Here is a 23900-nt window from a genome sequence, read left to right as displayed (position 1 = left end):
ACTGACCCACAGACCCTGTGCCACCAGGATTCTTGCCCCCTCCTCCTTCCTCTGATCCCTGAAACCAACCCCAGGCCAATACACCTCTCCAACGTGGTCCTGGGACCACTCCGGCCTGGCCAGGCCTGGTGTACATCAACCTTGGCAGTCGGGGGCAGCCTGCCACAAGGGCCACAGAGTGTGCCCACAGCAAACAGGAGGCATCTGCCAAATACTAGACAAAAACTATCAAAAGGAAGACTTTTTATTTCAAGTTTCTATGGAAATATTACAAACAATGTAGACTTAAAAGAAGAACACTTAAAATTTTTTAAGTAACTATAGCTTTAAAATAAAAATATGATTAGGCAAAATAATAAATAATGCCATCCCAGGGCAATGTTTAAGATCAAGGCATGTCGTCTGCCTGGCCTGGCCCTGCTCTGCATCTGTCCACATCCCCCAGCACCCTGTCCTTCAGGCCACTCGTGTGCCCGGCCTCCTGATGATATAGGAATGAAAGGCCCACACCATCCAAATCTTGACTTTATTTTTAATATAAAAAATGCAAATTTGGAAACCCACCCTACTTCCCCCCCTAACATAATGCTTTACCTCTTAAAAATAAAAATAAAGTACTAATTCTATATACATCACATGTACCATACAAAAATGTATCCAAAGTTCTATTGCTACCAAAGTGTTCTAAATTAAAACAAGTTACAGAAAGCCCCTCATTGTAAACAAAAGATTACAAGTTACAAAATCAAAGTACACACAGGCCAGAGTCATTTATATAATCACGCAACACATTCTGCTCCCAAACCAAGTTGAATTTTTATGTGCCTGTATAAAAATGCATATCAATATACTTTTGCAAATTTATTTTTCATTATAAAGCAACTGAATACACTTTCTACAATAAATAATCCGCTGGGAGGCACGCCTGTAGGAGTCGGGGCGGACCAGAGGAGACTCAGGGCAGACAGGACGATGAGAAGGAGGGCCCCGCCCAGCGTCACGCTGGCGGGAGTGTTTTTGGTGATTTGCAAGTGATGCACACAGCATAAATTTATTCTCCATCTCTTTGCACAAAGTACCATTCAAAATAATGTCATTTTCTTTCTTAAAATACACATTTGTCATTGTAAATTTACATCCCCGTCTTATTAAATAAGTGGTACTCTGTGTAAAGAGCATGATTTACAAAATTATTAAACATTCAAAAGTCTTTAAAAAAAAAAAAAAGCTACATACAGATGGAAGCAAGTGAGGCACGCGGCACCACCAGAGCATCTTGCCCACACCGGGTGCACCCCCACCCACCACGCGCCAAGACGAGATGGTTTCATAGAAAACTCCGAAACAAAACCTCCCCCCGCCCCTGGGAAAAAGAATTAAAAGAACTATGACTACGAAATCAGAATAAGTTAAGTTTTGAACAATATACAAACATATACAGCTTATGAACACTATGGACAAGGCTCACGGCTGGCGACGGCCTGGGCAGCCTTCTGCAGGAGCTGCCTCAGTCAATGTCGCTAAGGTCGCTGGCCGGCTCCCCATGCACACGGCTCAGGTGGTTCATGGCCCGGTCAAAAGCAATTCGCACAGCCTTCCGGATACTGGAGTTCCGCCCTTCCATCATCTTTAACTTGTCGATGGTCTCGTCAACACCAAGAGGAACCATCTTGGACTTAGGAAGCCACTGCCTTTTTAAAGAAAAAGTAGGGAAACTAAGACCCATATGCACATTCTGTAACCGCTAACCACCAGCCCTTGTGGACTAGGAGCCTGGCAAAGCCCAGCTGAGGCTGGCTGGTGTGGACCAGACTCCTCCAGGAGCAGAGCAGGTAACGTGCACAGTGCATCCCCACTTTCCCTGTCCCTCTCTGAGAACCAGTCAGTCATCTCCTCCAAATCTCCTCCCTGAGGACAGGCACACACACATTCAACACAGGCCAGGTGAGCCCTAGAACAAGGGGATGCCCTAGGATAGGAGTAGCAAGAACCTACGACAGAGGTCCTTGGATGAGCCAGGCCACGGGAGCCTCCCTCCAGGTGTGATAAGGAACAGCAGCCAAGCAGCCAGCAGAAGCAGGTAGGCAAGGCAGAGAAGATGGCACAGGGTGCAGATGTGTGCCCCAGAGTGGCTGCCTCCCCGGAGTGGAGTGAAACATCTCCTTGTGGCCAGACAGGGAAAGCCCACACCCAACTGGATGCTCCTCTTGATGACACAAATGGTCAGGACAGTTGGTGTGGTGTGCCCCGTCCTCAGAGGGGGTTCTGGATTCTGAACCATGGCACACGGTGGGTGCGAGGTGCTCTAGGCCTCCAAGCAGAGCTGGGGAATGGAAGAGCAGATGACGCATGCAGAGCGCTCTAGGTAGAGGGGACCTGCGTCTTGACAGAGGACAGAGTACGAGGCCCACTGCAGGGGCCCCTGGAACACCACTGTAGACACCAAAAGGAAAAGAAGAAACAGAGTTCAAGCTGGCCAGGACTCAAGAAGAAGAGGAGGCTGTTGGTAGAGAGATCAGTGCTTGATGGTCCTCCCCACAGTCCCTGTGGGGTCACTAGACAATGCCCTTCTCAGACCCCACCATGCACACTGGAAGTGCAAGGACCCAAGGCAGCCAGCACTCTGTGGCACTTCGGCCCCACACAGCATGGCAGGGTCCAGCGCACTGAGCAGGAAGCAATCCCCAGCCCCGTCCTGTCCTGCAGAGCCCTGGCTGCTGACACTCACCAGCTTCTCTTATTGTCAAAGAACAGAACGAGGAACAGCTTCTCATCGGACTTGGTCTGCATGTGCTCTCCAATCTTCAGCACGTCCAAGGGTGGGGCAGGGATGGTGACACCGTTGTGGTGGCCAGGCACTCGAGGCATCTTGGGGTCGATGATCTGCCAAGGGCACACTCCAATCACTCTAAGAGCTCACATCCAGAGCTGCACGCCCGGCACACCCCCAGCAGCCACTCACACACCTGCCTCCCGCCATGACGGCCACACACTGCCAGCAGCACAGGCAGGCGCCACAAAGCAAGGCACAGGCCATGCACTGGGTCCCAGGCCCCAGCAGAGCAGGCCCCGCCCACAGCGCCCGACTCACCAACGCCGGGTAGGAGGGGTAGCCGCTGCACTTGGCCCACACCACTTTCAGGGGCTCCAGAACGGAGGCTGCGGCGTCAGTGGAAATCCACATGCTGTTCTGCCCCACTTCTGGGAAAGAAGGAAGCCCCAGCAGTGAGTGACCCAGGAGAGCCGCAGTGCTCCTAGGGCCCAGCACAGCCACACAGTCTAAGGGCGGCGGACTCCCAAGCACGCTCCTGGCCTCTCAAGCAGGAGGGCAGTCAAATGAACACTATCCCTGGGTCTGAGGGAGAGAGAGCCATCCCACTGCCCCTCCTATGGAAGTCAGGGACCCATGTACCCCCCAACTCCCCATACAGCCTGCCCATGGTCCACGTGCCTCCCTATGACCCGGAAAATCCCATGCCATCCACAGCTCCAAGGCCTATAACACCTATAATGCCAGGTCCCCAACACCCCACTTCCTGAGACCCTCTCTCCAAGGGCAGGCCCCTGGCTTGATACAGATGCATCTTTCAAAACTGAAACCTCAAACTCAAAATCATAATTCTGGCCACTTGCAATAAAACTACCACCTGTTCCTAGGACCCGTCCCCCACATTCCCAGAACCCACCACCTCCAAGAGCCCACACTAGCCCCAGGCCCTCCTCATGTCAGTACACTCTCATTCATCAGCCTCTCCCAGTCCCCATGGCACCCTGCCGAAGCCCACATGGCCTGATCACCTGTTGCCCCACACCAGCCTCCCTGCTGTCCCTGCCCTCCCCACTTCAGGTCTCCGCCCTGATACCCTCACAGCATGCAGCTGCTTCACAGGAGACCTAGCCACCAGATCCTCAGCCCCAAGCCACAGAGGGCACTTCTGTCCTCAGGACTAACCAGTCAGGCCAGCCCAGCCCCCATCCACCCCACTGTGACCCGTTCAGCTGCAAATGGCGGGCGAACCCAACAAACACATGCGCTGGGATGATCTGGAGCCTTCTAGAGCCTGCTTGATGAGGTCCAGGGTAGTCCTGGGAGCCCAGCACAAGAGTCCCTCATAAGGGGAAGTGGTCTCGGCTCATGGCACAGTGGTCCCTGGGACAGTCTGCAGTCTCCACCCCAGAAACGCTCACCAGAGGCCACACACACAACTCACCAGCTGCAATCCTGGCCGCCTTGGCATAGTTCCCGTTTTCAATGCAGGATATCAGCTCACTCCTATCCTCCAGTGTGTGTCTGCGCACAAGGGCAGGCTTGCCTCGCCCGCACTTGGGTGTGCTAAAACTTGAGGAGGAAAAGCAGAGTTCAGTCCAGGACTAAGACCCAAAGCACAGAAGGCCCTACCCACTGCTTCCCCCAAACCAGGCTGCATGGCGAAGCTGCCAATCACCAGGCTAGGTTGCAAAGATGGAGCCTAACAACCCTAGGACTGGCCTGCTGGTGGGGCTAGAGGAGGACGAGCCTGTCACTGTGAGGGCTGTTCCAGCTGCCAAAGTGGCCTCCGTGGGGCAGACAGGCTGCTGGGCTATGCTGACCCCATCTTGCTAAAGGCAAGATTTGGAGAGAAGAAGACAAAGTATAACTCTAACTATAGATTCTAAAATGGTGCTAATCTTTTATGTAGTTTTATTTTCCACTTCTGATTAAGTTTTAAGAAGCAGATCGATATATCTCATGGGAACTCATCTTTACAGGGCAGAAAACACACATGGACCCCAGGCCAGCCTCTCTCAAGGGGTCTTAAGATGGGAACTAAAGGCAGGCAAGTGCTGGGGAGACACAAGAGTGGAGATGAGGCCAGTGCCCACCTCGAGTCACAGAGCGGGCTGTTGCTGGAAGAGATGCTAGACTCGGATGCACAGCGCCGTCGGGGTGCAGCTCTCCTCCCCAGGCCACTGCCTGGCTCCTGCTCGGTCCTGGCACCCCCAAAGCCATTGGTGAGACCTGGAACACAGGTGGGCAGGTGCCGGGTCAAGCGCTGCCAAGGCTGCTGCTCACATCTGACTTTTCTAGGCCTTATGCTGCACTTTTTTCTTCAATATGGACTGTGTTCTCCAAAGAACCCTTCTTACCCCATGACCTGCAGCAGTTAGCCCAGCGCTCACAGCACCGGAGACCCAGAAGCGCTCATCCAAGTGAAGTGAGCAGTAAAAGTAAGCACAAGTCAAAGTTACTCTGTGGGGGAAGAAAGCACTCTTCTTAAGGAGACTTTCTAAGAGGTCCCATGAAGGCAAAGCCAAGGGCATCTTGCCATCCCTTCCCAAATGACCAGGTCACACATACTTCCATGAACTTGTGACAAAGGCCAGCCTGCCCTCCCTAAAGGGACCAACCCTGGACAAGGCCCATCAGATCCCCAAGGCAGTGGGGCACAATCACCATCACCAAAAATGTCTAAACTTGCAGATCTGCAGGGCACAGAAAATTATTTTTTTTCCTTAAAGCTTTATTTCAAAAGACAGGTATTAACATGAACCTGAAAAATGCTGGTAAAATACTTCAAAATAGGAAGTGAGGCCCCCATTCATCAAGGCTCCCCCAACACCACCAGCACCAAACCACATGGGTGCACTGCTCAGGGAGGTGGACTCGCAGGGGTCCCAGTGTCTAGTGGCTGAACAAATACGACTTCATCATCTTAGTGAGTAAAAAGTGCTTTAATCAAGGCAGAGCTCAGCTCCTCTGCCCTTCCTCCTGAAGAAGCCAGACTCTGGATCAGGAGGCTGGGAGGGGTGGCGGCATGTCCTGGCCGCACACCTGGCAGGGCTCCCTCTGGTGTGTGGGGGGGGCGGGGGGGGGAGGAAGAGGAAGAGGAGGAGGAGGAGGAGGAGTGCTTTTTCCAAAACAGAATCCCATCTTCAGGCTTATCTCATCCTTAAAACAAATCAATTGCAAATCTATTTTCGGAGTAATAACGTAAAGCATTTTTTCAGGAATCTTTTGGAGTGCGTGGCCAGACTGCAAGCTTCCAACTGCACGTGTGCTTTCTTGCCTGCCTTCCCTCCGTGAAAAGGACCTGCTTCTGCTGACACAGGGCTCCGACATGCAACAAGCTTCTTCACACCCTTCAACATTTGCTCATTTGCAGTGCAGATGACACGTAGGCTGAGGCAGGGTCTGGTGCCACACTCAAGTCACAGAGGTGCTGCGAGGCTGACTGATCCAGGAGCAGAGGAACGCACGCCCCAACTCTGGCCGAAGTCAATACAGGTAGCCACTCAGCAAAGACTGGCAGACAGATGGGACAGACGGATCCCATGCTCAGGACCCAGGGTCTGAGAAGGGACTGAAAGCCTAGTGCCCTCTGCCATCACTGAACCAAGCTGCCACAGACTTACGGGTCTGCAAGTAAGTCTCAAGGTCTTGAACCAGCAGGCACCAGCATAGGTGCCTCCACCCAGGAAAAAGCCCAGGACATCAGCAGGACCAGCCAGGACCACACACATGGCCCAGCAGCCAAGGCCACTCACTCAAGGTATAGGGACAAACGTCACTCCAAAGCCTGAGTGAAAACCCAATGCAGTGATTTCAGATGCCAAAGCGCAATCTCAAGGGACACTTGCCTCCCTGTGATGTGTACAATCCAAGACCCTCAGTTACAAAGGCCAAGTAGCACAGCCAGGCCAAATGTCAGGTCCATCAAGGGCAGCTGGGGAGGACCTCAAACAAGGAAGGAACTGAGGGCAGAGCAGCAGCCAGCCTGACCCACACAGCTGGTGGAGGCCAGCTGGGGGAAGATGACGAACAGTGGTAGCCACTCACAGAACCAGCCTGGTGACAGCAAGCCAAGAGGAAGTGCACACAGCCCAGAGGCACCTGAGTGCTCCCAGGAATGATGGCATCAGTCCAACCCACACCAAGGAGCCTGGCTGGGACCCCAAAGTGACCCAGGAATCAAAAGATGAAAACGCAGAGGAAGGTCCGTGATTCTGAGAAAAAAGAGAATGTTCAAATGTCTTCCACTTAGTTTTCCAGAGCACGCACTTAGAGGGCACCCCACGTACAGGCTGAAAAGCTGTGTACACCCAGAGCTTTCTACTTCACAAGGTCTCCGCAGTAAGTGCCTCAGAAGGGGCAGGCACCTGCTGGGAGCTAGGCACAATGGCATAAAGCAGAGCTCGAGGCCACGTTACCAGGAGGGTGTCATGCAGACACAGCTAGGGACAGCCAAGACAGGCCAAGGGCCCAGGACAAGACGTCACTCCAGGTCCCGCAGGTAGGACTTGCCAGTTGGCCCAGCAGACGTTGCACACAGTCAGCCAGAGTGGGCGCTGCTCGATACTCCAGGAAAAAAGCAAAGCTGAAGCAGGGCTGGGACACCTGCATAGGCAGACTACACCCTGCAGGGCTTTCAGATAGGTCCTGGACATGCCCTAGGAGGCAGTATGGCTCAGGGATCCTGGGCCAGCCTCAGAAAGGCCTTGCAGCCACAGCCTGGAGGCCACAGGACTATGATGCAATAGCCAGGCACAGACCCTTCCTGCCTCTACTTCCATCATGGCCCCTGGACTGGCCTCCTGTGCTGATCCCTCCCACCAGCTGCAGGCTCAGGACAAGACATTCTCATGGCACTGAGGCCACTGAGCTCACCAGGACCCCTTCCCCTAAACTCTGCAAAGAACTAAACAACACCCAGTCTAGGATGAGCACCCGGCCCACAGGGCATCTGCAAACAGCAGGAGATCACAGAGCACCAAGCTTCTAAATCATGTATACAGTGGTAACTTTCAACCAATGAAAAGGCTGGTGTTATGATAAAGAACAAGTGAAAAAATGAAAGGGGCGTACTTTGAAGGAGTTACTGCTCCAAGCCCCAAGCACTCACCTGTAAGCACAATGGAGCCTGCAAAGACCAGCCCCAGGACTGCCCTGCTCTAGAGCAGACCATGAACCAGTACAGATGCCATCAAGCCCAGGTGGTCCCAGCCACTCAAACAGCTAAAGAATCCCTGGTAGCTCCCTTGTACCCAGGACTTTTTGTAGCACACCTGGGGCTGTTGGGGTGATCCCAAAGGACTTCCTGAGTCAGTCAGGACTCCCTTTTCCAAGCAGCTCACACACATGGCAGGGAAAAGCCCCCAGGTGGTTCCCTGGGAGATCAAGGTGTCCCCACCCAGGTGGATGCCAAAACCCCTCTGGCTGCACTGGATGAGAACACCAGGGCCTGGTAAGCTGGGCAGGCCAGCTCTCTGCCCTCCACCTTCAGCCCTATGGTCTCAGATACACCTGAGAATGGAGACACCATGTGTGCTCAGCCTGTGTGAGCAGGACACAAGCCTCACCCCTGCTGTGGCCAACAAGCCACCACCGTGTTTCCTGGACTCATGTAACACGACATGAAGTGGGCACTGAGCCAAGGCCCAGCGTCTTGTAGTCCACATCCTCCAGGCATGTCAAGCCTCTGCCCTGCTCCAGGCCAGGGGGCCAGAGCACCGCAGGCCAGTGGAAGGTGCCACATCTCCTGCTGGCACATTTTTCAGTTCCTGCCTGCCCAATGGACTGCACTTTTGGTGCCCTTTCCCGCCTTTCAACCAAAGTATAGCAAACAAAGACGACTCCAGCCACTGCCTGCTTTTGCAGAGATGTGCTTCATGCAGAACAGCTAGGGACAGCCAAGACAGGCTAAGAGCCCAGGACGAGATGTCACTCCAGGTCCCGCAGGTAGGACTTGCCAGTTGGCCCAGCAGACGTTGCACACAGTCAGCCAGAGTGGGCGCTGCTCGATACTCCAGGAAAAAGCAAAGTAAAGAGAAGCAAAGGGAAAGGGGAAATCAGGTAGAGAACCAAGAGATGAAAGATGCTAACAACTGAGGGAGAAAAATGGTGCCTGGGCCCCATCTTCAGAGGTCATCAGAGGCCAGGTCTGGGCATGCTCAGGATGGAGCTCAGACTGTCCAATTATGTTGTCCATGCTATGACAGTTTTCTGCCGCAGAACAAGGCTCTCCTCGCCTCCTTCACAACTATCCAAACGGGGAGGCCCAAGGTGCTGGAAAGTCCCACCAGCTGAAGTGGGATGCCGGGGCACCAGCGCCACTCCCCCCGCCGGGCTGACTTAGAGATGGGTGGGCTGGCCACAGCAGAGTTCTCCAAGGGCTGCTGTCTGTGTTTTTGATTAGAGGATGGATGAACGGATGATTCCAATATGATCCGCAAGAATTACGTGCAAGGCAAGGAGCAGCGATGGCTCTGTGTCCCACTCCAGTCCAAGTCGAAGTAAGAGAAAGGGATTAGGATCCAAAGAGGGAGCTACCCAGCATATTAGCAGTTAAATGAGAACCTGGAAAACAGCGAAAAAGCCATTTAGTGGGACTGGAAGTGCAGAGACAGCTCAGCCCCCTCCCTGTGCAGGAGGCAGCTCACTGGCTCGCCCCCCATTCACGACCGTCTCCAGCAGGAGGCTCCAGCACTCGCCCTGGACGGAAGGTCTAGTGTTGGAAACAAGCGAGCAGTCACAGAGGAAGAACGTAATCGGACAGGGCCAGCTCCGAAGGTGTGACACCTAGGAAAGTAGAGTCACAGGGCCTGAGCCCACATAAGGCCTAATGCACCACAGGCCTATCCCATAGCCACAAGCCAGGGTGGCACAATGACAGATGGATGAGCAGTCTCAGAACCAACAAGTCTTTCCTTGATCTAACTTGGAATCTTGCCATGCACTGGAGAATACCAGAGAGCTTCCTATAAGTTCAAAGCACAAAAGTGAATCTGGGAAAAATCAGGACTTCTGAATACTTCAAGGCCTCGGACTACAACTCCAGCTAGAAATTCAGGTGCACAGAGAGCACCAGACAGTTCAGAAGGAAACACAGCTAGTACAAAGGCAGGACCGGCTCACTCAGCCTGCACCTGGCCCACCTTGGGCTAAGCAGACACAGCAGCGGACACCTGCTGCTCCCAAGAGTCTGCTCTTAGCGCAATTAAGGTTCCCAGCTGCTCAGGAACACGCTTAGGAATCCACCATACATCCACTGACTCTACTGCCATTCTGGAACAAGAAGCAGAAACCTCCATTTCAGTCAGGGCCAAGGCACACTGTGGATCACACAAATCACAGGTCCGCAGTAAGGCTGCCTTCAGACTCACCGTCACCACTGCAAAACACTCCAGTGAAATACAGAAATAAGAATGAAAGGGGCACACGTCATTTTTCACAAGCAACACCTGGGGAACAAGTCTGCATAGCCCCTGAAACCACATCGCTGGGTGCAGCCCATCAGCAGCATCCAGCAAGGCCTACTGGGATGAGGGCCTGCCTGGCAGAAGCTTGCCACCTGCACATGCAGAGGAAGGCCACAACCTTGGACACCAGATACATGGAGGTCCCCTTTCCCACAGCACCCTGAGCCCTGTGTTGCCAACAGACACGAGGCCTAAAATCTGCTCTGCATGGAGAGGCACCGGAGACTGGAGCCTGCAACAGCTGGGGCCTGCCCTGTCACTGTAACCCACTGCTTCCCATCTCTGGGCCTTTCCAATCAGCTCAAATCACAAGGTGGAAAAGTCTTTTACTAAATTTGGCTGAGAAAGGCAAAAGCATAGTTAAGGAGGAGTCCCAAGGCTAGAAACGTCCAACCTCTACCTTCATAACAGTGTCTTATGAAACACTCAAATCACTTCATTTCACGTAGAGACAGGGGTCTCACCAAATTTCTAAATGATAATGCAATACCCACCCATTGAAATTAGAGGACAAGGATAGAAAGTTCCTATAAGATTGCACGAGCAAATCAAAATGAAAATTCATTCCAAGGCCCTGGGTTCAATCCCGATCAACCCTTCACCTTCAACTTCTCCCTCCCCACCTCCCACACACAATTTATAAAACCATGGTATCTTTATTAGCTATGGGAGGAAATGTACAAAGATCCACATGGTACTTCAGGCCAGCAGTCCCCCAAAGGTGGGAGGCTGCAGACACCCTACAGCTGGCCACACCCACTACCCTCCCCATCTGACCAGCACCCACTCTGGGACATGAAGTAACAACTACATCAACCCCATGTTCTCACTGCCAAGAGGTACAAGAAACCACCCGCCCTCAGGCAGTGGAGAGGAAATGCGCTTCTGTTTATCTAGGTATAAGAGGTGGACAACGAACAGGAACCAAGCTCTGACCAGGGCCAGAAACCAAAGGAAAAACACCTCCAAAACAAAAAAAGACACTGGAGATCTGATCCTGGCACCTTCCAGTTACACAGCCATTATAGAATGACTGGCGACAGTCACTCTTTAAAGAACACAAGAAATTTATTGGCCTTCACCTGAGGGGCAGGTTTAGAGATTGCCAAAGAGCCAAGGTGGCTCCCTTCAACAACAGCAAGGTGCAGTTTCATGGAGTGCCATGGAGGGGCGCCTGGGACATCTTGGTGAACGGATGCAAGGCCCTGTACAAGCTCAGCACTGTCTCGGCAGGTGGTGAGGCCACACTGCACCAAACACTTGGAAAACCTGTCCTTTAGACTCATGTGCTAAGTGCTGCAACAGAAGGTCCAGCTGCCAATCAGGGTCCTGGGCTCACAGGGACTTCAAGAGACCCTCCAGAGGGCTGGGAAGGGCTGAGAGGCCAGGAAGTGTCCGGCGCAGCCACTCACAGTTCACCCAGACACAGAATGGCAAGGTGCTCAACCAAACCACACGTAAAGCTGAGTTTTAAAAAACACAGAGAAGAAAGGAGACAAAGGAGAAATCAAGGCCATTCCCCTGCAGCCTCAGGACCAGCCCTGGCCTGGACACTCCTCACAAGGGTGCCAACCCTGGACTCAATCCAGAGCTTTTGAAAGGGAAAAAAAAAAAAAACACCTTTTTTTGTCATCTTCTCTGGAAATAAGAAAACAGGACACTGCAAAAAACAGCTCAGCACCAAAAAGTTCATATGAAGACCCCTGGAGGAAGAGCGTGTCGCGTGGCAGCCGCCCCTGACATTTACCTGTGTCCAGGCGCTTTCCCGGGGACTCCTCCTCCACCTCGGAGTCTCCACATGTGCTCCGCGACCTTTTCCGTGGCTGCAGTAGAGTCTCCAACCTCGGAAGGACTACAGACAAAAAGGTTTTGGTCCCTAGCTGAGGAGAAGTTGGCTGGGTTTCAGTGTTCTTGGCAGACTTTGGGGGGCTTACACTTTTCGATTTGCAGAAGAGAACAGAAGTGCGTCTGTTTACATCGCTTGATGGCTCCGCCACTGCGGAGGCCGCCGCCGCCGGCACATCGCCACTACTGGCGAGGGTGGGCTCTGGAGGGTGTCCGCTTACCAGTGCGCTCTGAGTGCAAGTGCTATGTGATGCATTATCAAATGTGACTCTTTTGAATAGTTTACTCTGCTCGGGGTTGAGTTCTACTGGTTTGAGGGTTGGTGGTTCTGAATTAGTCTCCGAGTTTGAAGGAAGAGGTAATGCATCTGATGGTTCAAGTTTAGGGGGAGATTTATCTCCTGAAAAAATTATAAATAAAGTGATTTTTGAAACTGAAGATTATAAAATCTATCATAAAACTTACTATAAATGTGAAGTCCACCAATACACTAATTCAATCAAGGAAACAAAGCATCACACACAACCATCTGTCGAGCAGTGGGGCAGCCCGGGGTCCCTCGGGCCACACTGTGTGCCTGTCCCTAACCAGAGACTGCGGTCTGGTACCCTGGGCCCAAGTGCACAGTTACTTTCTGGAGAAAGCTGAACATGTGCTTCGCACACATCAATATTGGCTTGTCACGATTTCTACAATCAACATTCACTTACCTTGAGGAGGACAAAACAGCCACAGAACTAAGGGGACCTCACACAGGATCCCACAGCACTCTACACTGCACCCGAGGCGCGCCAACAGAGGGAACAGACATTAAATGGTTCTGACCAGGGCTAACTGCTGGGAGTGGCTCGGGATTAGGAAGGAGTCCCAGGAAGGGCAGGAAATGCCCCACTCCTTCAGAGTACCCATCTGCACAGAAGCCCTAAAGACTGAGGGCAATTCTCACATGCCTGATTTGAACAGTCTTTGGGAGAAGACTATTTTAGCCTCTTGCAACAGGTGTTTAAAAACTACCAATACAACAGGACATGGAGCTGAGCTCCCAGGTTTAACCCTGGGAGGCAGCTGTCTGGCTCTGTAGAGAGCATGAGTGCATGCCACGCGGGGCCAAGACACTGGGGTTTCGGGGTAGGACTGATTTGGGCTACAGGAGGTGTGATATTAAAAAGACAAAGAGATACAACTTAAATGATCCAGTAGTATACATTATCACTATGTGTCTTTTTTTTTTTTTTAATATTTTTTAGTTGTAAATGAATACGATGCCTTTATTTTATTTTTACGTGGTGCTGAGGATCAAACCAGTGCCTTCCACATGCAAGGAGAGTACTCTACCACTGAGTACAAGCCCAGCCCCATGTGTCATTTTTATTTTATTAAAGCTGCATATACCTACAAATCATTTGAAATATGTAAGGTTGATATTTTAAATTCAAGAGTTCACTTTGAAAATGAAAAGCTCCACAAGTTACAAGCTGCACTAGGTGTCTGGCCATCTGATCAACTCAGAGCAAAGACTCTAAAGTTATCTCTAACCCTCAAGAGCAGAGCGCAGGGAGGCTGGTCACGCACCCACAGATGTGTCACTGCCTGCCACAGCAACCCCAGCACCAAGGTACAAGTGCTGCCTCAACCAAAAGGCCTTCTGTCTTAAACAGTGTCACACAGGGAGCATACACATATCTAGCATGTAACACTCATGCCCCAGGGGCCAGCCACCTGCTTCTCCAGATCACAATATCTAGGAATTGGAAACACTGAGCTCCAAACACTGACATCAGTGCGAACAAGTCTCCTCACCCGCCCTGGTTAAGTCACCATTAGTTTAGGAAAACATGCTAAAATAAATGAAATACAATTTTTAAAAAAACAAATAAAACAAAACAGTTTAGGAGAATGTACTCACAAAGCACACAGGAGTGCCAAGTAGCTGTGCCTGGGGAACACGCAGAGCCTGCGGAAAACTCTACTCACACTGTGCCTGCACTGCATCCCTGACAAAAGGGCTGGCTGGTAAGGGGCACGGGGGTGCCTGGGGCTGTCACCAGCTTGATTCTGCAGCCCAGCTCGGCTTGGCTCCACTTCTCTCCTGGGGCCTGCAGGCACGAGGCTTGCGTCCTGGCTAGGCTACCCCTCCAGGGCTGAAAAACCCCTCTATCTACCACTCTGGCTCAGCCCCAGGGGCCTTATATTCCCGCACAAAGCCATTCACCGCAGTCCACATCTTCCAACCCCTGGTGCTGTGTGGCCACACTCCCCATGTGTCCTCCACCCGTGCCCTGTAGTCAGCCCACATGTAAGCCCAGGTTCCCAGCCACCACCCTGTGGCTCACTGGACATGCTGCTGTGGTGTTTACAAGGCGGACACAGGAAGGCAGGCACTGGAAAGAGAAGGCTGCCCAGATATACAGACTCAAAAACACCTCCACCCACTGTGGGACCCACACAGGCTGCTCAACCTCTCTGTGCCTCCATTTCCTCACCCATAAAATGGGGAAACATCAGCACCCCAGCCTCTCTGGGCAGCTGCAAGGAGAGTGAGTTTCTAGGGTGGCTGGCTATGAACACATCCCCAGTAGCTACCACCCCTTCTGCCAGGGCTTCGGCTGACAGAGAAACGTGCCCAGTCAGGTCACTCAAGTTAAGCCAGATGGGAAGTTAATACATGCCTATGAAAATTCTTTGTATCAATGGCTGTTATCAATCACATGCTGTTATTTAACTGCATGTGAGAAATGATCGATTAACTTCTAGAATAAATTCTACACAACTCAAGCACACAGCTTGAATGTGAATATAAAGGCAGGTACCCTGAAGTCCCCCTAGCCAAGACTTGGCTCACACATAGCAGCAAAACTGCTAAACATGAAACAGCCTCACACACGGGGTCAGATCCAGACTGGCTACTCCATTAAACTGAGGGATCTGGTGACCATGCTTTGACACACCTGGCCTCCTTCCACCTGAATGCTTGCACCCAAGCCCAAACCTCTGGAAACCACTGGGTTGGGTGGCGGGTTAGCCCACAGGAACATTCCCACCAGTGCTACCAATTGCTGTCCTCCTGTTCCTTTCATCAGCCACCCTGCGGGAACAGAGCTCACACACTAAGCATTCTGCACTTGAGTTAAAAATCCCTTCCAAACGTATCTATCCCTTCTGGCCATAGCATGGCACGTACACAGCAAGAACCTGACTACTATACACACAGTGGTGCCACATGCCTGCACTGCACTGACTCTGGAGCCTTCAGCAAGGGACAAGCACACCTCCTCGTGACCCATCCAGGAGTGAGGTACAAGCTCACTCACCACGTGTGGGCTCTTGCTCCTCCCAAAGCCTCTGCTTCACCAATCAACTGAAACCCCACTGGGTGGAAAGGCAGAGAGAAGGCTCCTAAGAGCTCAAGTTCACCTCACAAGGCTCACCATGCCCAAGTTCTAGACCTCGACTCACTCAGCTGGATCTTGGTAACTCGAGCCAAGACAGAGGGGAACCTGGCAAATCAGCCACTCACCCCTGGTGTCAGACCAAGTCACGGCCTGCCAGAGAGCTGTGTGTCAATGTGCAGCACCTAGGGTTATCCTGCCTGAAGTTCTTCACATGCAAACAACACAAATGTCACATCAACATCTTTCCACTGAAATTTAGGTGAAGCCATGCATTTGATATCAAGGAATTTCTGTCTTTACAGGAGTAACAATACTGCAGGTATATTTAATTAAATAACAGAGGTCTTAATCTTTCAGAAGAATGTGCTGAAATATTTCCAAGCATCTGGTCCCTGGTCTCAGCCATCACGGACACACTGAGCACACCGCCACACCAGCTCAGACGCACTTCTGGCTGCCCACCCCATGTTCACGCCATTCCCCATAGCATATCTGCTCTGCCTGGAGATGGGACGTTGCCCTCTACTCCCCTCAGAACAGATCAGGCTGTTTCTTTCCCCATCTGTCTTTCCCCTTAGCTAGAAGGAAAACGCCCTTTTGTGAGTTCAGTCATTTCAAACACAGACCCAACAACCTTCAGCCATTCTAGGTGTCTTTGCTTCAGATAATACCATGCATGTTTTCTCTAAGATGACCCCAGCTGGCTCATGCTCAAGGTCAGGGGAATCTGGGGAGCCACACTCACAGCCGAGTGAGGGTCCTGGACCCTGTGCACACACTGTGGATGGAAGGCACCTTTGAGGAAAGACCTGTAAAGGCAGCACATGACTGCAGTGGGAAAGGTGGTGTCAGGGAGGGGGCTCTCCACGGATGGAGCTGCTCCGATCAGGGTAAGCAACCTGCTGACAAACCTCCTCCCTTAACTCACTGTTTTGTTCAAGGCAAACAGACACTATACCTAAGAGCGGTTAAACCCCAGGATCATCCTCAGTCAGGGAACCGGCTCAGGCAGTGGCAAGAGGATCACGCTGGGAAACAGGCAGTGACGCCATCTAGGACCCACCAGGGCACAGGGACAGCAGCAGATGCCAGAAAGTCTGGCTGTCAAAGGTCCCATGAGCAAATGCTCCTCAAAGAAAGGTGCAGAATCTCCAGAGTCAGTAGGGTGTTACATGCTAGTGACAGAGGCTCACAGAGCACAGGGTGAACATGTGACACGCTGAGAACTTAATTCTTTACCGTGTGAACAGACCACACCACCACCAAAAAGGATGGAAGGGAAGGGCACAAGCACGCCCCAGCTGGACAAGCAGGAGGACTTGCCAAGCCCAAGAAAGCCCAGGTGCTGGAGTGACTTCCTGCCAGCGCCTGACAGCAACAGGATGGAAGGCCTGACCACGCGGGGGCTGTCTGACACATTCAGCAGCCACCAACGGGGAGCTGCAGGAAGTGACATTGTGGGGACAAGAAGCAGGGAATCCCGTGTCAATCAAGAGCACACTCACAGCAACTGCATCTGTGGGTCTGCGTTCAGCTTCCCTATCCCCACTTGGATACGTGAGGAAAACACTCTGGGAGGTGAGAAACCACCATGGACAGCCGTGGCAGGAGCAGATCTTGCTCTGCTCTACTCTGTACAACTGGAACCAAAAGGGGGTGGTGAGTAGCAGGAGTGGCCTGCCGGCTCCACTCAAGCTGGTTTCTAACTCTCACCTGGACCCTACCTCCTCAACCCAGACATGTACAATTACCCTCCTGCCGCTACAATGCTACGTCTGCACTGGACTCCCCCCGTTTCTCCACTAGACGGATGGATTTGTCCTCCTATATGTCCCTCAGACCCATCGGAAGAGCTCTGCAGTCAGGAGAGTAGAGTCCATGGAGGGTCTTCGCAGGAAGGGCTCTGGCCTCTGCGGGGAGACACTGAGCCTCCTCCCACCATTCCACCACAGGGGGAGACTTCAGGGATAGCAGCCACTCTGAGGACTGGTGCATACCTCAGCAGCCCCCTCACTTACAAAAAAGAAGCATTTCTCACTCTTACATGCAAACCACCTTGCTCTTCTACACCACCTTGCTCTTCTATACACTGGAACATCTACATCATTCTTTAAAATGTTTTTTTCAGGCCTGAATTGGGCGGGGGGGGGGGGGATATTTTATTCTCTGTGCCATAAAGTCTATAAACTATGCAAGTGCCAAAATATGATACAAAAGGCACAAACTGTACCATCTTTTCAAAAGGAAACAAAACCTGGTGGGAAACCACGATCAGAGTTTTTGTGAATTTCAAAGCTTACAACAATAGTGATGACCACAGAGCACTGGTCAAGGCTGACCCCCCACCACGCTTACCTTCCTCCCCTGTGTCAGGCCCCAGTGGAGCAGCATCCTCTTCAAAGCTGCCAGTCCCTGACCCCTCTGGTGGGGACTGGCTGTGCTGCTGGCTAAGCTTGTTTCGAAGGACAGCAATTTCTCTTTTGAGCAGTTTTGCCCGTTTACTCCGCGAGCCGCTGGACTTCATTGAGCAGGTGAGGTCCAACTTGTCCAGCAGCTCTCTCAGCTGCTCCTCCAGGCCCAGGTGGGCCCTATTGGCGGGGTCCAGCAACCTGTCCACTAAACCAAAGGATAGACACCATAAACCATCAGATTCCAGGACCCCTCTGAGAATACTACACTGGTCCCAACTGTCCCTGAAACTGCCCTTGGCCACTCAAGGCTGTGCCCAGGCCCCTCTACCCATTCTCTGAACCCACGGAGGGCCAACTGCCACAAGGAGACACAGGAGGCTTTTGAAGGAGAATCCCTACTCCCACAGCCACCAGGCACAGTGGGGACAAGGTAGACGAGCAGAGGCGGTATCCAGATGACACCCACCTCCCGCCGAGGGTAGGTCCCAACTAAGTCTTCCCGGGTGGACAGCCAGATCTGAGCAAGGGCGCACAAGGACCACCAGAGAGATGCACATTCTCTACCAGTTCCAAGTCTGCCAGCAAAGTGATGGCATGCCATCAGGCCCACCTAGGACTGGCACTCATCACAAGATCCCAGCCAGTCTTCAGAGACAGAATACGGACGGTGTGGCTTTTCTGAGCCTGAGCTGAACAGCTCACAGGTGGTTCTGAATCCAGGCATATTTACTACTAAAGTCCTTACAATTTCAAAAAAACCTCATGGGGTACAAATCTTACACCATCGAGAGACGACCAAGAAAGAAATCACTCTTAGAAGCTACCCAAGATGAAATCAAGGGCCAAAGGAAGACAAAGCCAATCAGGCCTCTGCAGAACCCCGAGTCCTCCTGAATACCTGGTCTCTGCAGGACATGCAGCCCTTGTGTGGGAAATGAACCAACATCTGCAACGTGTGACTCACATCCCTGTCGTTGTTCCCACAAAACCTCCAGAGGCAGCCCCTCATGCCACCTGTAGCCCCCAAGGAAACAGCCTTGCAATGCCGGCCTCTTCCACAGAGGCCAGCGGCTCCTCCATCTGTACCTGCAGGACAATACCGTAAGACGTGGGGTGCCTGGTGCCAACAGAATAGCAGTTGCACCCTCCTTGAGCAACACCATGGCTCAAGCGTTCCCTGCCCAAGCAGAGAAAGAAATGACACTGGACTTCTCATTCGTATTTCTCTCCTCAGCAAAAAGTCCGGCATAGAAATTTATTTAGCAACATGCGTGATGATCATTTTCTCGAAGATACCAACTCATAGGTCTCCAAGCCCAGTCTGTTCAGGGGAATCTTGTGGCCACAGTTAGCAGGCCTTGAGGAGAAGAATCAGGGCCTATGGGGTCAAGGGCTCCCAGTTATCACTTGGGCCCTGTTTCTTTTTCTTTTTCTTTTTTTTTTTTTTTTAAATACCAGGGATTAAACCCAGGGGTACTCAACCACTGAGCCACATCCCTAGCCCTTTCTATATTTTATTTTTAGAGACAAAGTCTGAGTTGCTTAGGGCCTCACTAAATTGCTGAGGCTAGCTTTGATCCTCCTGCCTCAGTCTCCTGAGCCGCTGGGATTACAGATGTGCACCACCCTGCCCAGCTGGGTCCTCCTGTTTCTAAGGGCAGCCAGCACCATGTGGAGGGAACAGTCTCTGCCCAGGGCCACAGCTGGTGAAATTCCACACCAGACAGGAAAGGCTGGGGGACTGTTCCCCTTCTCCTCACATGCAGACTGGAGAAGACATTCAGGGAAGTGAGGTGAGTGTGGAAGAATGAGGTCACTCCAAGACCATGATTCTCAGACCTACTTCTACCCAGGACCCCAGGGAACACTACAGAATACAATGGTTCTGACCTAACCAGCTCTATCTGGGATTGCCAAGAGTCATCAGCTCTGAGTTTTGAATCTGTGGTTTTTTTCCCAATTTTCTACAAAAATACACATTCCCCTTGAAACCAGAAACAAAAAATAAAAAGACATTCCCTTCTTTAAAAAAAAAAAAAAGTTCAACCTATCCTGCATGCCCTAGTGCTGGCAGGAAATGGTCCCTCTGGGCTAGATACAGGGGCCAGCAGCCAGCAGCCCACAGGGAGACCTATGTCCTGGCTGAAGCCACAGTCAACAGGGAATGGAGGGAAAGGAAGATACCCAGACTGCACCAGTCCAAGTCCAGTCTCAGCACTGGTCAGTGATTACCAGCAGGCGGGTCAGGCCAAGAAACCAGGAATATGAGAACTCTGAACACATGACCCAAATACCATGACTTTTAACTAACAACTCAGAATTCAGGAAAACCATGCTTTAGGGTGCTCTACCTACTCGTGTGGACATTCATGCCACTCAACAAACACCAATATGGGCTTGAGAAGCAAGGGTCAGCAAGGATTCCATAGACTGCTCAGAGGAGGAGGCAGATGAGAGGCAGGCAGACATGGCATGTGCCTGGGGCAGCCAAGAAGTACAGGCCCAAATGGGGTCAAGAGGGCCAGGGACACACTTTTCCTCAGGCCCTTCTGCAACATGTGCAAACCATGAGTAGAGGTCAAAGGCAAAACCAATTAGTTTCTACCCCTTGTCCGTCAACTCTGACAAGAGCTGCAAGACATCCTCATAAGCCGAACAAGGGCCCCGCTGGGTACAAATCTCTAACTCAACTGCCTTCGTGGTCTGTATCATGGAGACCTGGGCTGCTGCAGGTCAAATGTGCCTGAAATGTAACAGGACCCGAATGATATATGTTGTATACAATACACACCAGGTTGCAGAGAGAATAAAAAATAAATAAAACAAGCACCCTCTGGCATATCTGCACTGACCACATGGCAGGAATCCTGATGCTTTGCACAGTGGGCTGGGAAGAGCATCCTCCTGTCTTTGCCTGGACACAGCACCAGTTCTTACCATCTTCCCAGGAGAAAGGCCGCCGAGGGGGCACGGCAGGCCGCTCGGGCAGGTGCATTCCAGAGGCCTCTTCCAGGCCAATGCCGTCCAGCTGGCGCCGGGCCTGCCTCAGAACCACGCCGCCCTGATCGCGCAGCCTCACTGCGGCTCTATAAAACACGGTGTCCTTGGCATTGTACTTCAGGCAGTTATCTACAATGAGGTCAAAATCCTCCTCAAACGCACGTAGGTTTCTATACCCCTGAGCTTCTAGTCGTTTCCTCATCGTGGCAAAGTCCATGGGATGTTTAATATGGTCCAGATAATCCGGTACCTGATTTTAGGGAGGAAAACAATCATTTACAAACTAAAACAGGGTTCTGAGCTTACTCTACTTACCTACACTAGCAATCATATTTGTGAGCCACACACCCATCTCAAGAGTATTTTCATACAGCTAACAAATGGCAGCACCAAAGCAAGCTGACAAGGACCCTCCTGACCCAAGTTTCTTTAGCTACAAGTACCACTGGCCAGGCAATGGTGCCAATTGCTGAGGCTGAGAGGAGATGCCCTCAGGCACTTGCTGTACTTCACAGTGAAACCTATTTTTAATAAAATACTTATATATAAAAATATAAAAATCCTGCTCCATTTGTGTACAATGAATCAAAGAGTATTCTGCTGTCATGTATAACTTATTAGAATAAGTAAGTAATGTATACATGCCTTAAATAAAATTAGAATATGTCTACAGTGTTCCCCAGCTAAACATTAACCATCAAACAGCAACTCTTGAGACAGAAAAGCAGCACGCACCTCCTTCAAACTCACGGGCTGGGCAAAGATCTTAGCGGGGTCCTTCTCCTGCAGCTGCTCCAGGACTGAGCGCAGCAGCACAGTCAGTGGAGTCAGCCGCAGCTCCATGGCCATCTGTTCCACCTTTACCTGCAACAACAGCACACGCTCACCATCAGGGACTCAGGCACACCCCTTGGGAACCTTGATTCCTTACGTTCTGCACAGCCACAGAGAAACCCCTGCAGACCAGGCATCACATGTAGGCCAGACCCTGCTACAAGGCAGCCCTCCTCCTGAGCCCTGCCTATACTTATTTCAAGGAAGCTAACAACACAGCCTTCTGTTAAGGACCTGCAATCCAAGGCCAGTCACCTGACCTGGCTCAAGGGAGGTACAACTGTGGGGCTAACTATGAGGCAGGAACATGCTGGGAAGTGGGGCTGCCTAAGGGTGTCTCCAGAGCTCCTGTGAGGCAAACAGGGGTCCTGGATACCCACAGGTCGCTCAAGGAACAGCCCAGGATAAAGGGGGACCTCACCTGCTCACGCTTGAGCTTCTCCCTCTTGCGCAGCAACTCGATCAGCAGTCGGGCGCGCTCCAGGTCATGCCGGAGCCGCTGCCAGTACTTCAGCTTCTCTTTGGCTGCTTTCATTTCTTCATCGTTTTCTCTCTGAAAACATTAATTGAAACTTCCCCTCAGTCAAGCGCACAGACTCTTCCTGCCAACGGCCTCAGATGCCTGCACAAGCAGAGCCCACTGTGCCCTGCATGCCAGTACCAGCCAAATACGTGTCCCACAAGCCTGTCCTAGCTGTGGAGCTGAGGGAGATACAGGACCCCAGGAGAGCTGGGAAGGGACAGCATGACAGTAATGCACCAGGTGCACAAAACCAGGCCTGTGTCCATCCACCTCACAGCATAGAGTAGCTTGGGCTCTGGGCTTGCAGAGAGGCGTGGGACAGGCATGCTGACACCCAACCCTGCCCTTGGAGATGGCTACACTCTGCAGTCCCCAAAGACGGCTCCTCTCCTGCCTTCCCTCCTTGGGGGGGGGGGGGGGGGGGAAACAGAGTGGTGGACCAGGCAGCATGTGCCATGACCTCCCCATGGACTATGCCAACCTGTTCCCAACAAGTCATAGATATGAAAGCACAGTACTGCAGAGCCATGGCACGTGGTGGTAGAGAGCACACTGGGTCTGCCTGGCCCTATAATCAGTCACCCTGGCTATACAGAGGTCTTAGCAGGATGAAGAAACACAGCAACCCATGCTGGCCCTACAGGCTCACAGAAGCCTCTCTGAGGGTATACTCAGAGGCACAGGCACACTCCCCTACAGCAACCACTGCAGAGTATCCAGCAAGACAACCAAAGCCCTTGCCAGCACAGGACCAGCTCTCTAGCCACCTGGCAGCAAATGACAACCAGAAAATTTACCAGCCAATGTAAGACATGCCAACAGGCCTCCAGCACTCCTATACCTTATCCAATCAAGACCCCGCCTCTGCTCCCCTGCTCCGGGCCTCTCTCTGACAACACTTCAAACTTCCTTTTCCTGCCTAGTCAGGGCACACCCACACTAAGAATACTGGTCCTCAGGTCACTGCCCAAAGTGAATACCCATCCTCTGCCTTATGGAGGAGGGACGTGGCAGGGACACTGCACCCCACTTACAGGACCACACAAGACAGCTTATGTCCAGGACCATCTCCATACAGTGGCTCAGCATGCCCTGACCCTACCACCATGGGAAGGAGAATGGCCTACCTGGGATGTCTGCCCTGTACTGCTGAAGGATGACCCCTAGACACACACCACTGGGCAGCCACAAGCCAGGAGCTGACATTAATTTCTAGAACAAGCCCTACACTCATGGGACCACGCTATCTCTGGGCTGCTCTGCCCTCACGTTCCCACACCCAGAGGACAAGCATGCTTGTTCAAGGACACAAGGTCTGATGGCAAATGGTCATGGACTCCACCACTCAACAGTGAAAAAGCCCTGAGTAAAGATGGTGCAGGAAGGCCAGGAGGCACACAAGACAATGTACCCTGTACCCATCTCAAACCAGGAGGTTCCTGCCTGCAGGGAAGCAGTGTCAGCGCCCACCATAGCACAGGTCACAGGGAACACCTAATGCTACTAGAAATTCTCAGGCATTGAATCAGGATTAACAATTTCACTCACATGAACAATGCTAGTAATATATTTAAAATGTGGATCTGACAAACCACGTCCCTAAAAGCATCTGAAAATCATACTGCCTATCAGTTGGAAACATCCTGAGGATACTTGGCC

At 51.9% G+C, this 23900-nt stretch overlaps 1 protein-coding gene across 6 annotated transcripts in view; it reads right to left on the bottom strand.

Annotated features, from left to right (window-relative positions):
- Positions 1-226: 226 nt before the first annotated feature.
- Positions 227-23900, bottom strand: part of Brd1 (bromodomain containing 1) — a 54398-nt gene continuing 30724 nt past the window's right edge. For 3 of the 6 annotated variants that reach the window (XM_071609382.1, XM_071609383.1, XM_027954595.2), the window contains 10 exons: positions 22140-22271; positions 21620-21748; positions 20822-21134; positions 17829-18089; positions 11984-12481; positions 4864-4999; positions 4212-4339; positions 3092-3201; positions 2729-2883; positions 227-1691 (listed from right to left, as the gene is read on the bottom strand). In XM_071609382.1, the coding sequence (XP_071465483.1) occupies positions 1508-1691; positions 2729-2883; positions 3092-3201; positions 4212-4339; positions 4864-4999; positions 11984-12481; positions 17829-18089; positions 20822-21134; positions 21620-21748; positions 22140-22271 (2046 nt within the window). In that variant the 3' untranslated portion in view covers positions 227-1507. Of the gene's footprint in view, positions 1692-2728; positions 2884-3091; positions 3202-4211; positions 4340-4863; positions 5000-11983; positions 12482-17828; positions 18090-20821; positions 21135-21619; positions 21749-22139; positions 22272-23900 lie in introns of those variants that run through there. The other 3 variants (XM_071609384.1, XM_071609385.1, XR_011706969.1) reach the window with 3 other exon arrangements.

Source organism: Marmota flaviventris, chromosome 3 (genome assembly GCF_047511675.1).
Source record: "Marmota flaviventris isolate mMarFla1 chromosome 3, mMarFla1.hap1, whole genome shotgun sequence".
Lineage (NCBI taxonomy): Eukaryota > Metazoa > Chordata > Mammalia > Rodentia > Sciuridae > Marmota > Marmota flaviventris.
The sequence above is the reverse complement of the archived record's forward strand: the minus strand, read 5'-3'. Positions and strand labels throughout refer to the sequence as shown.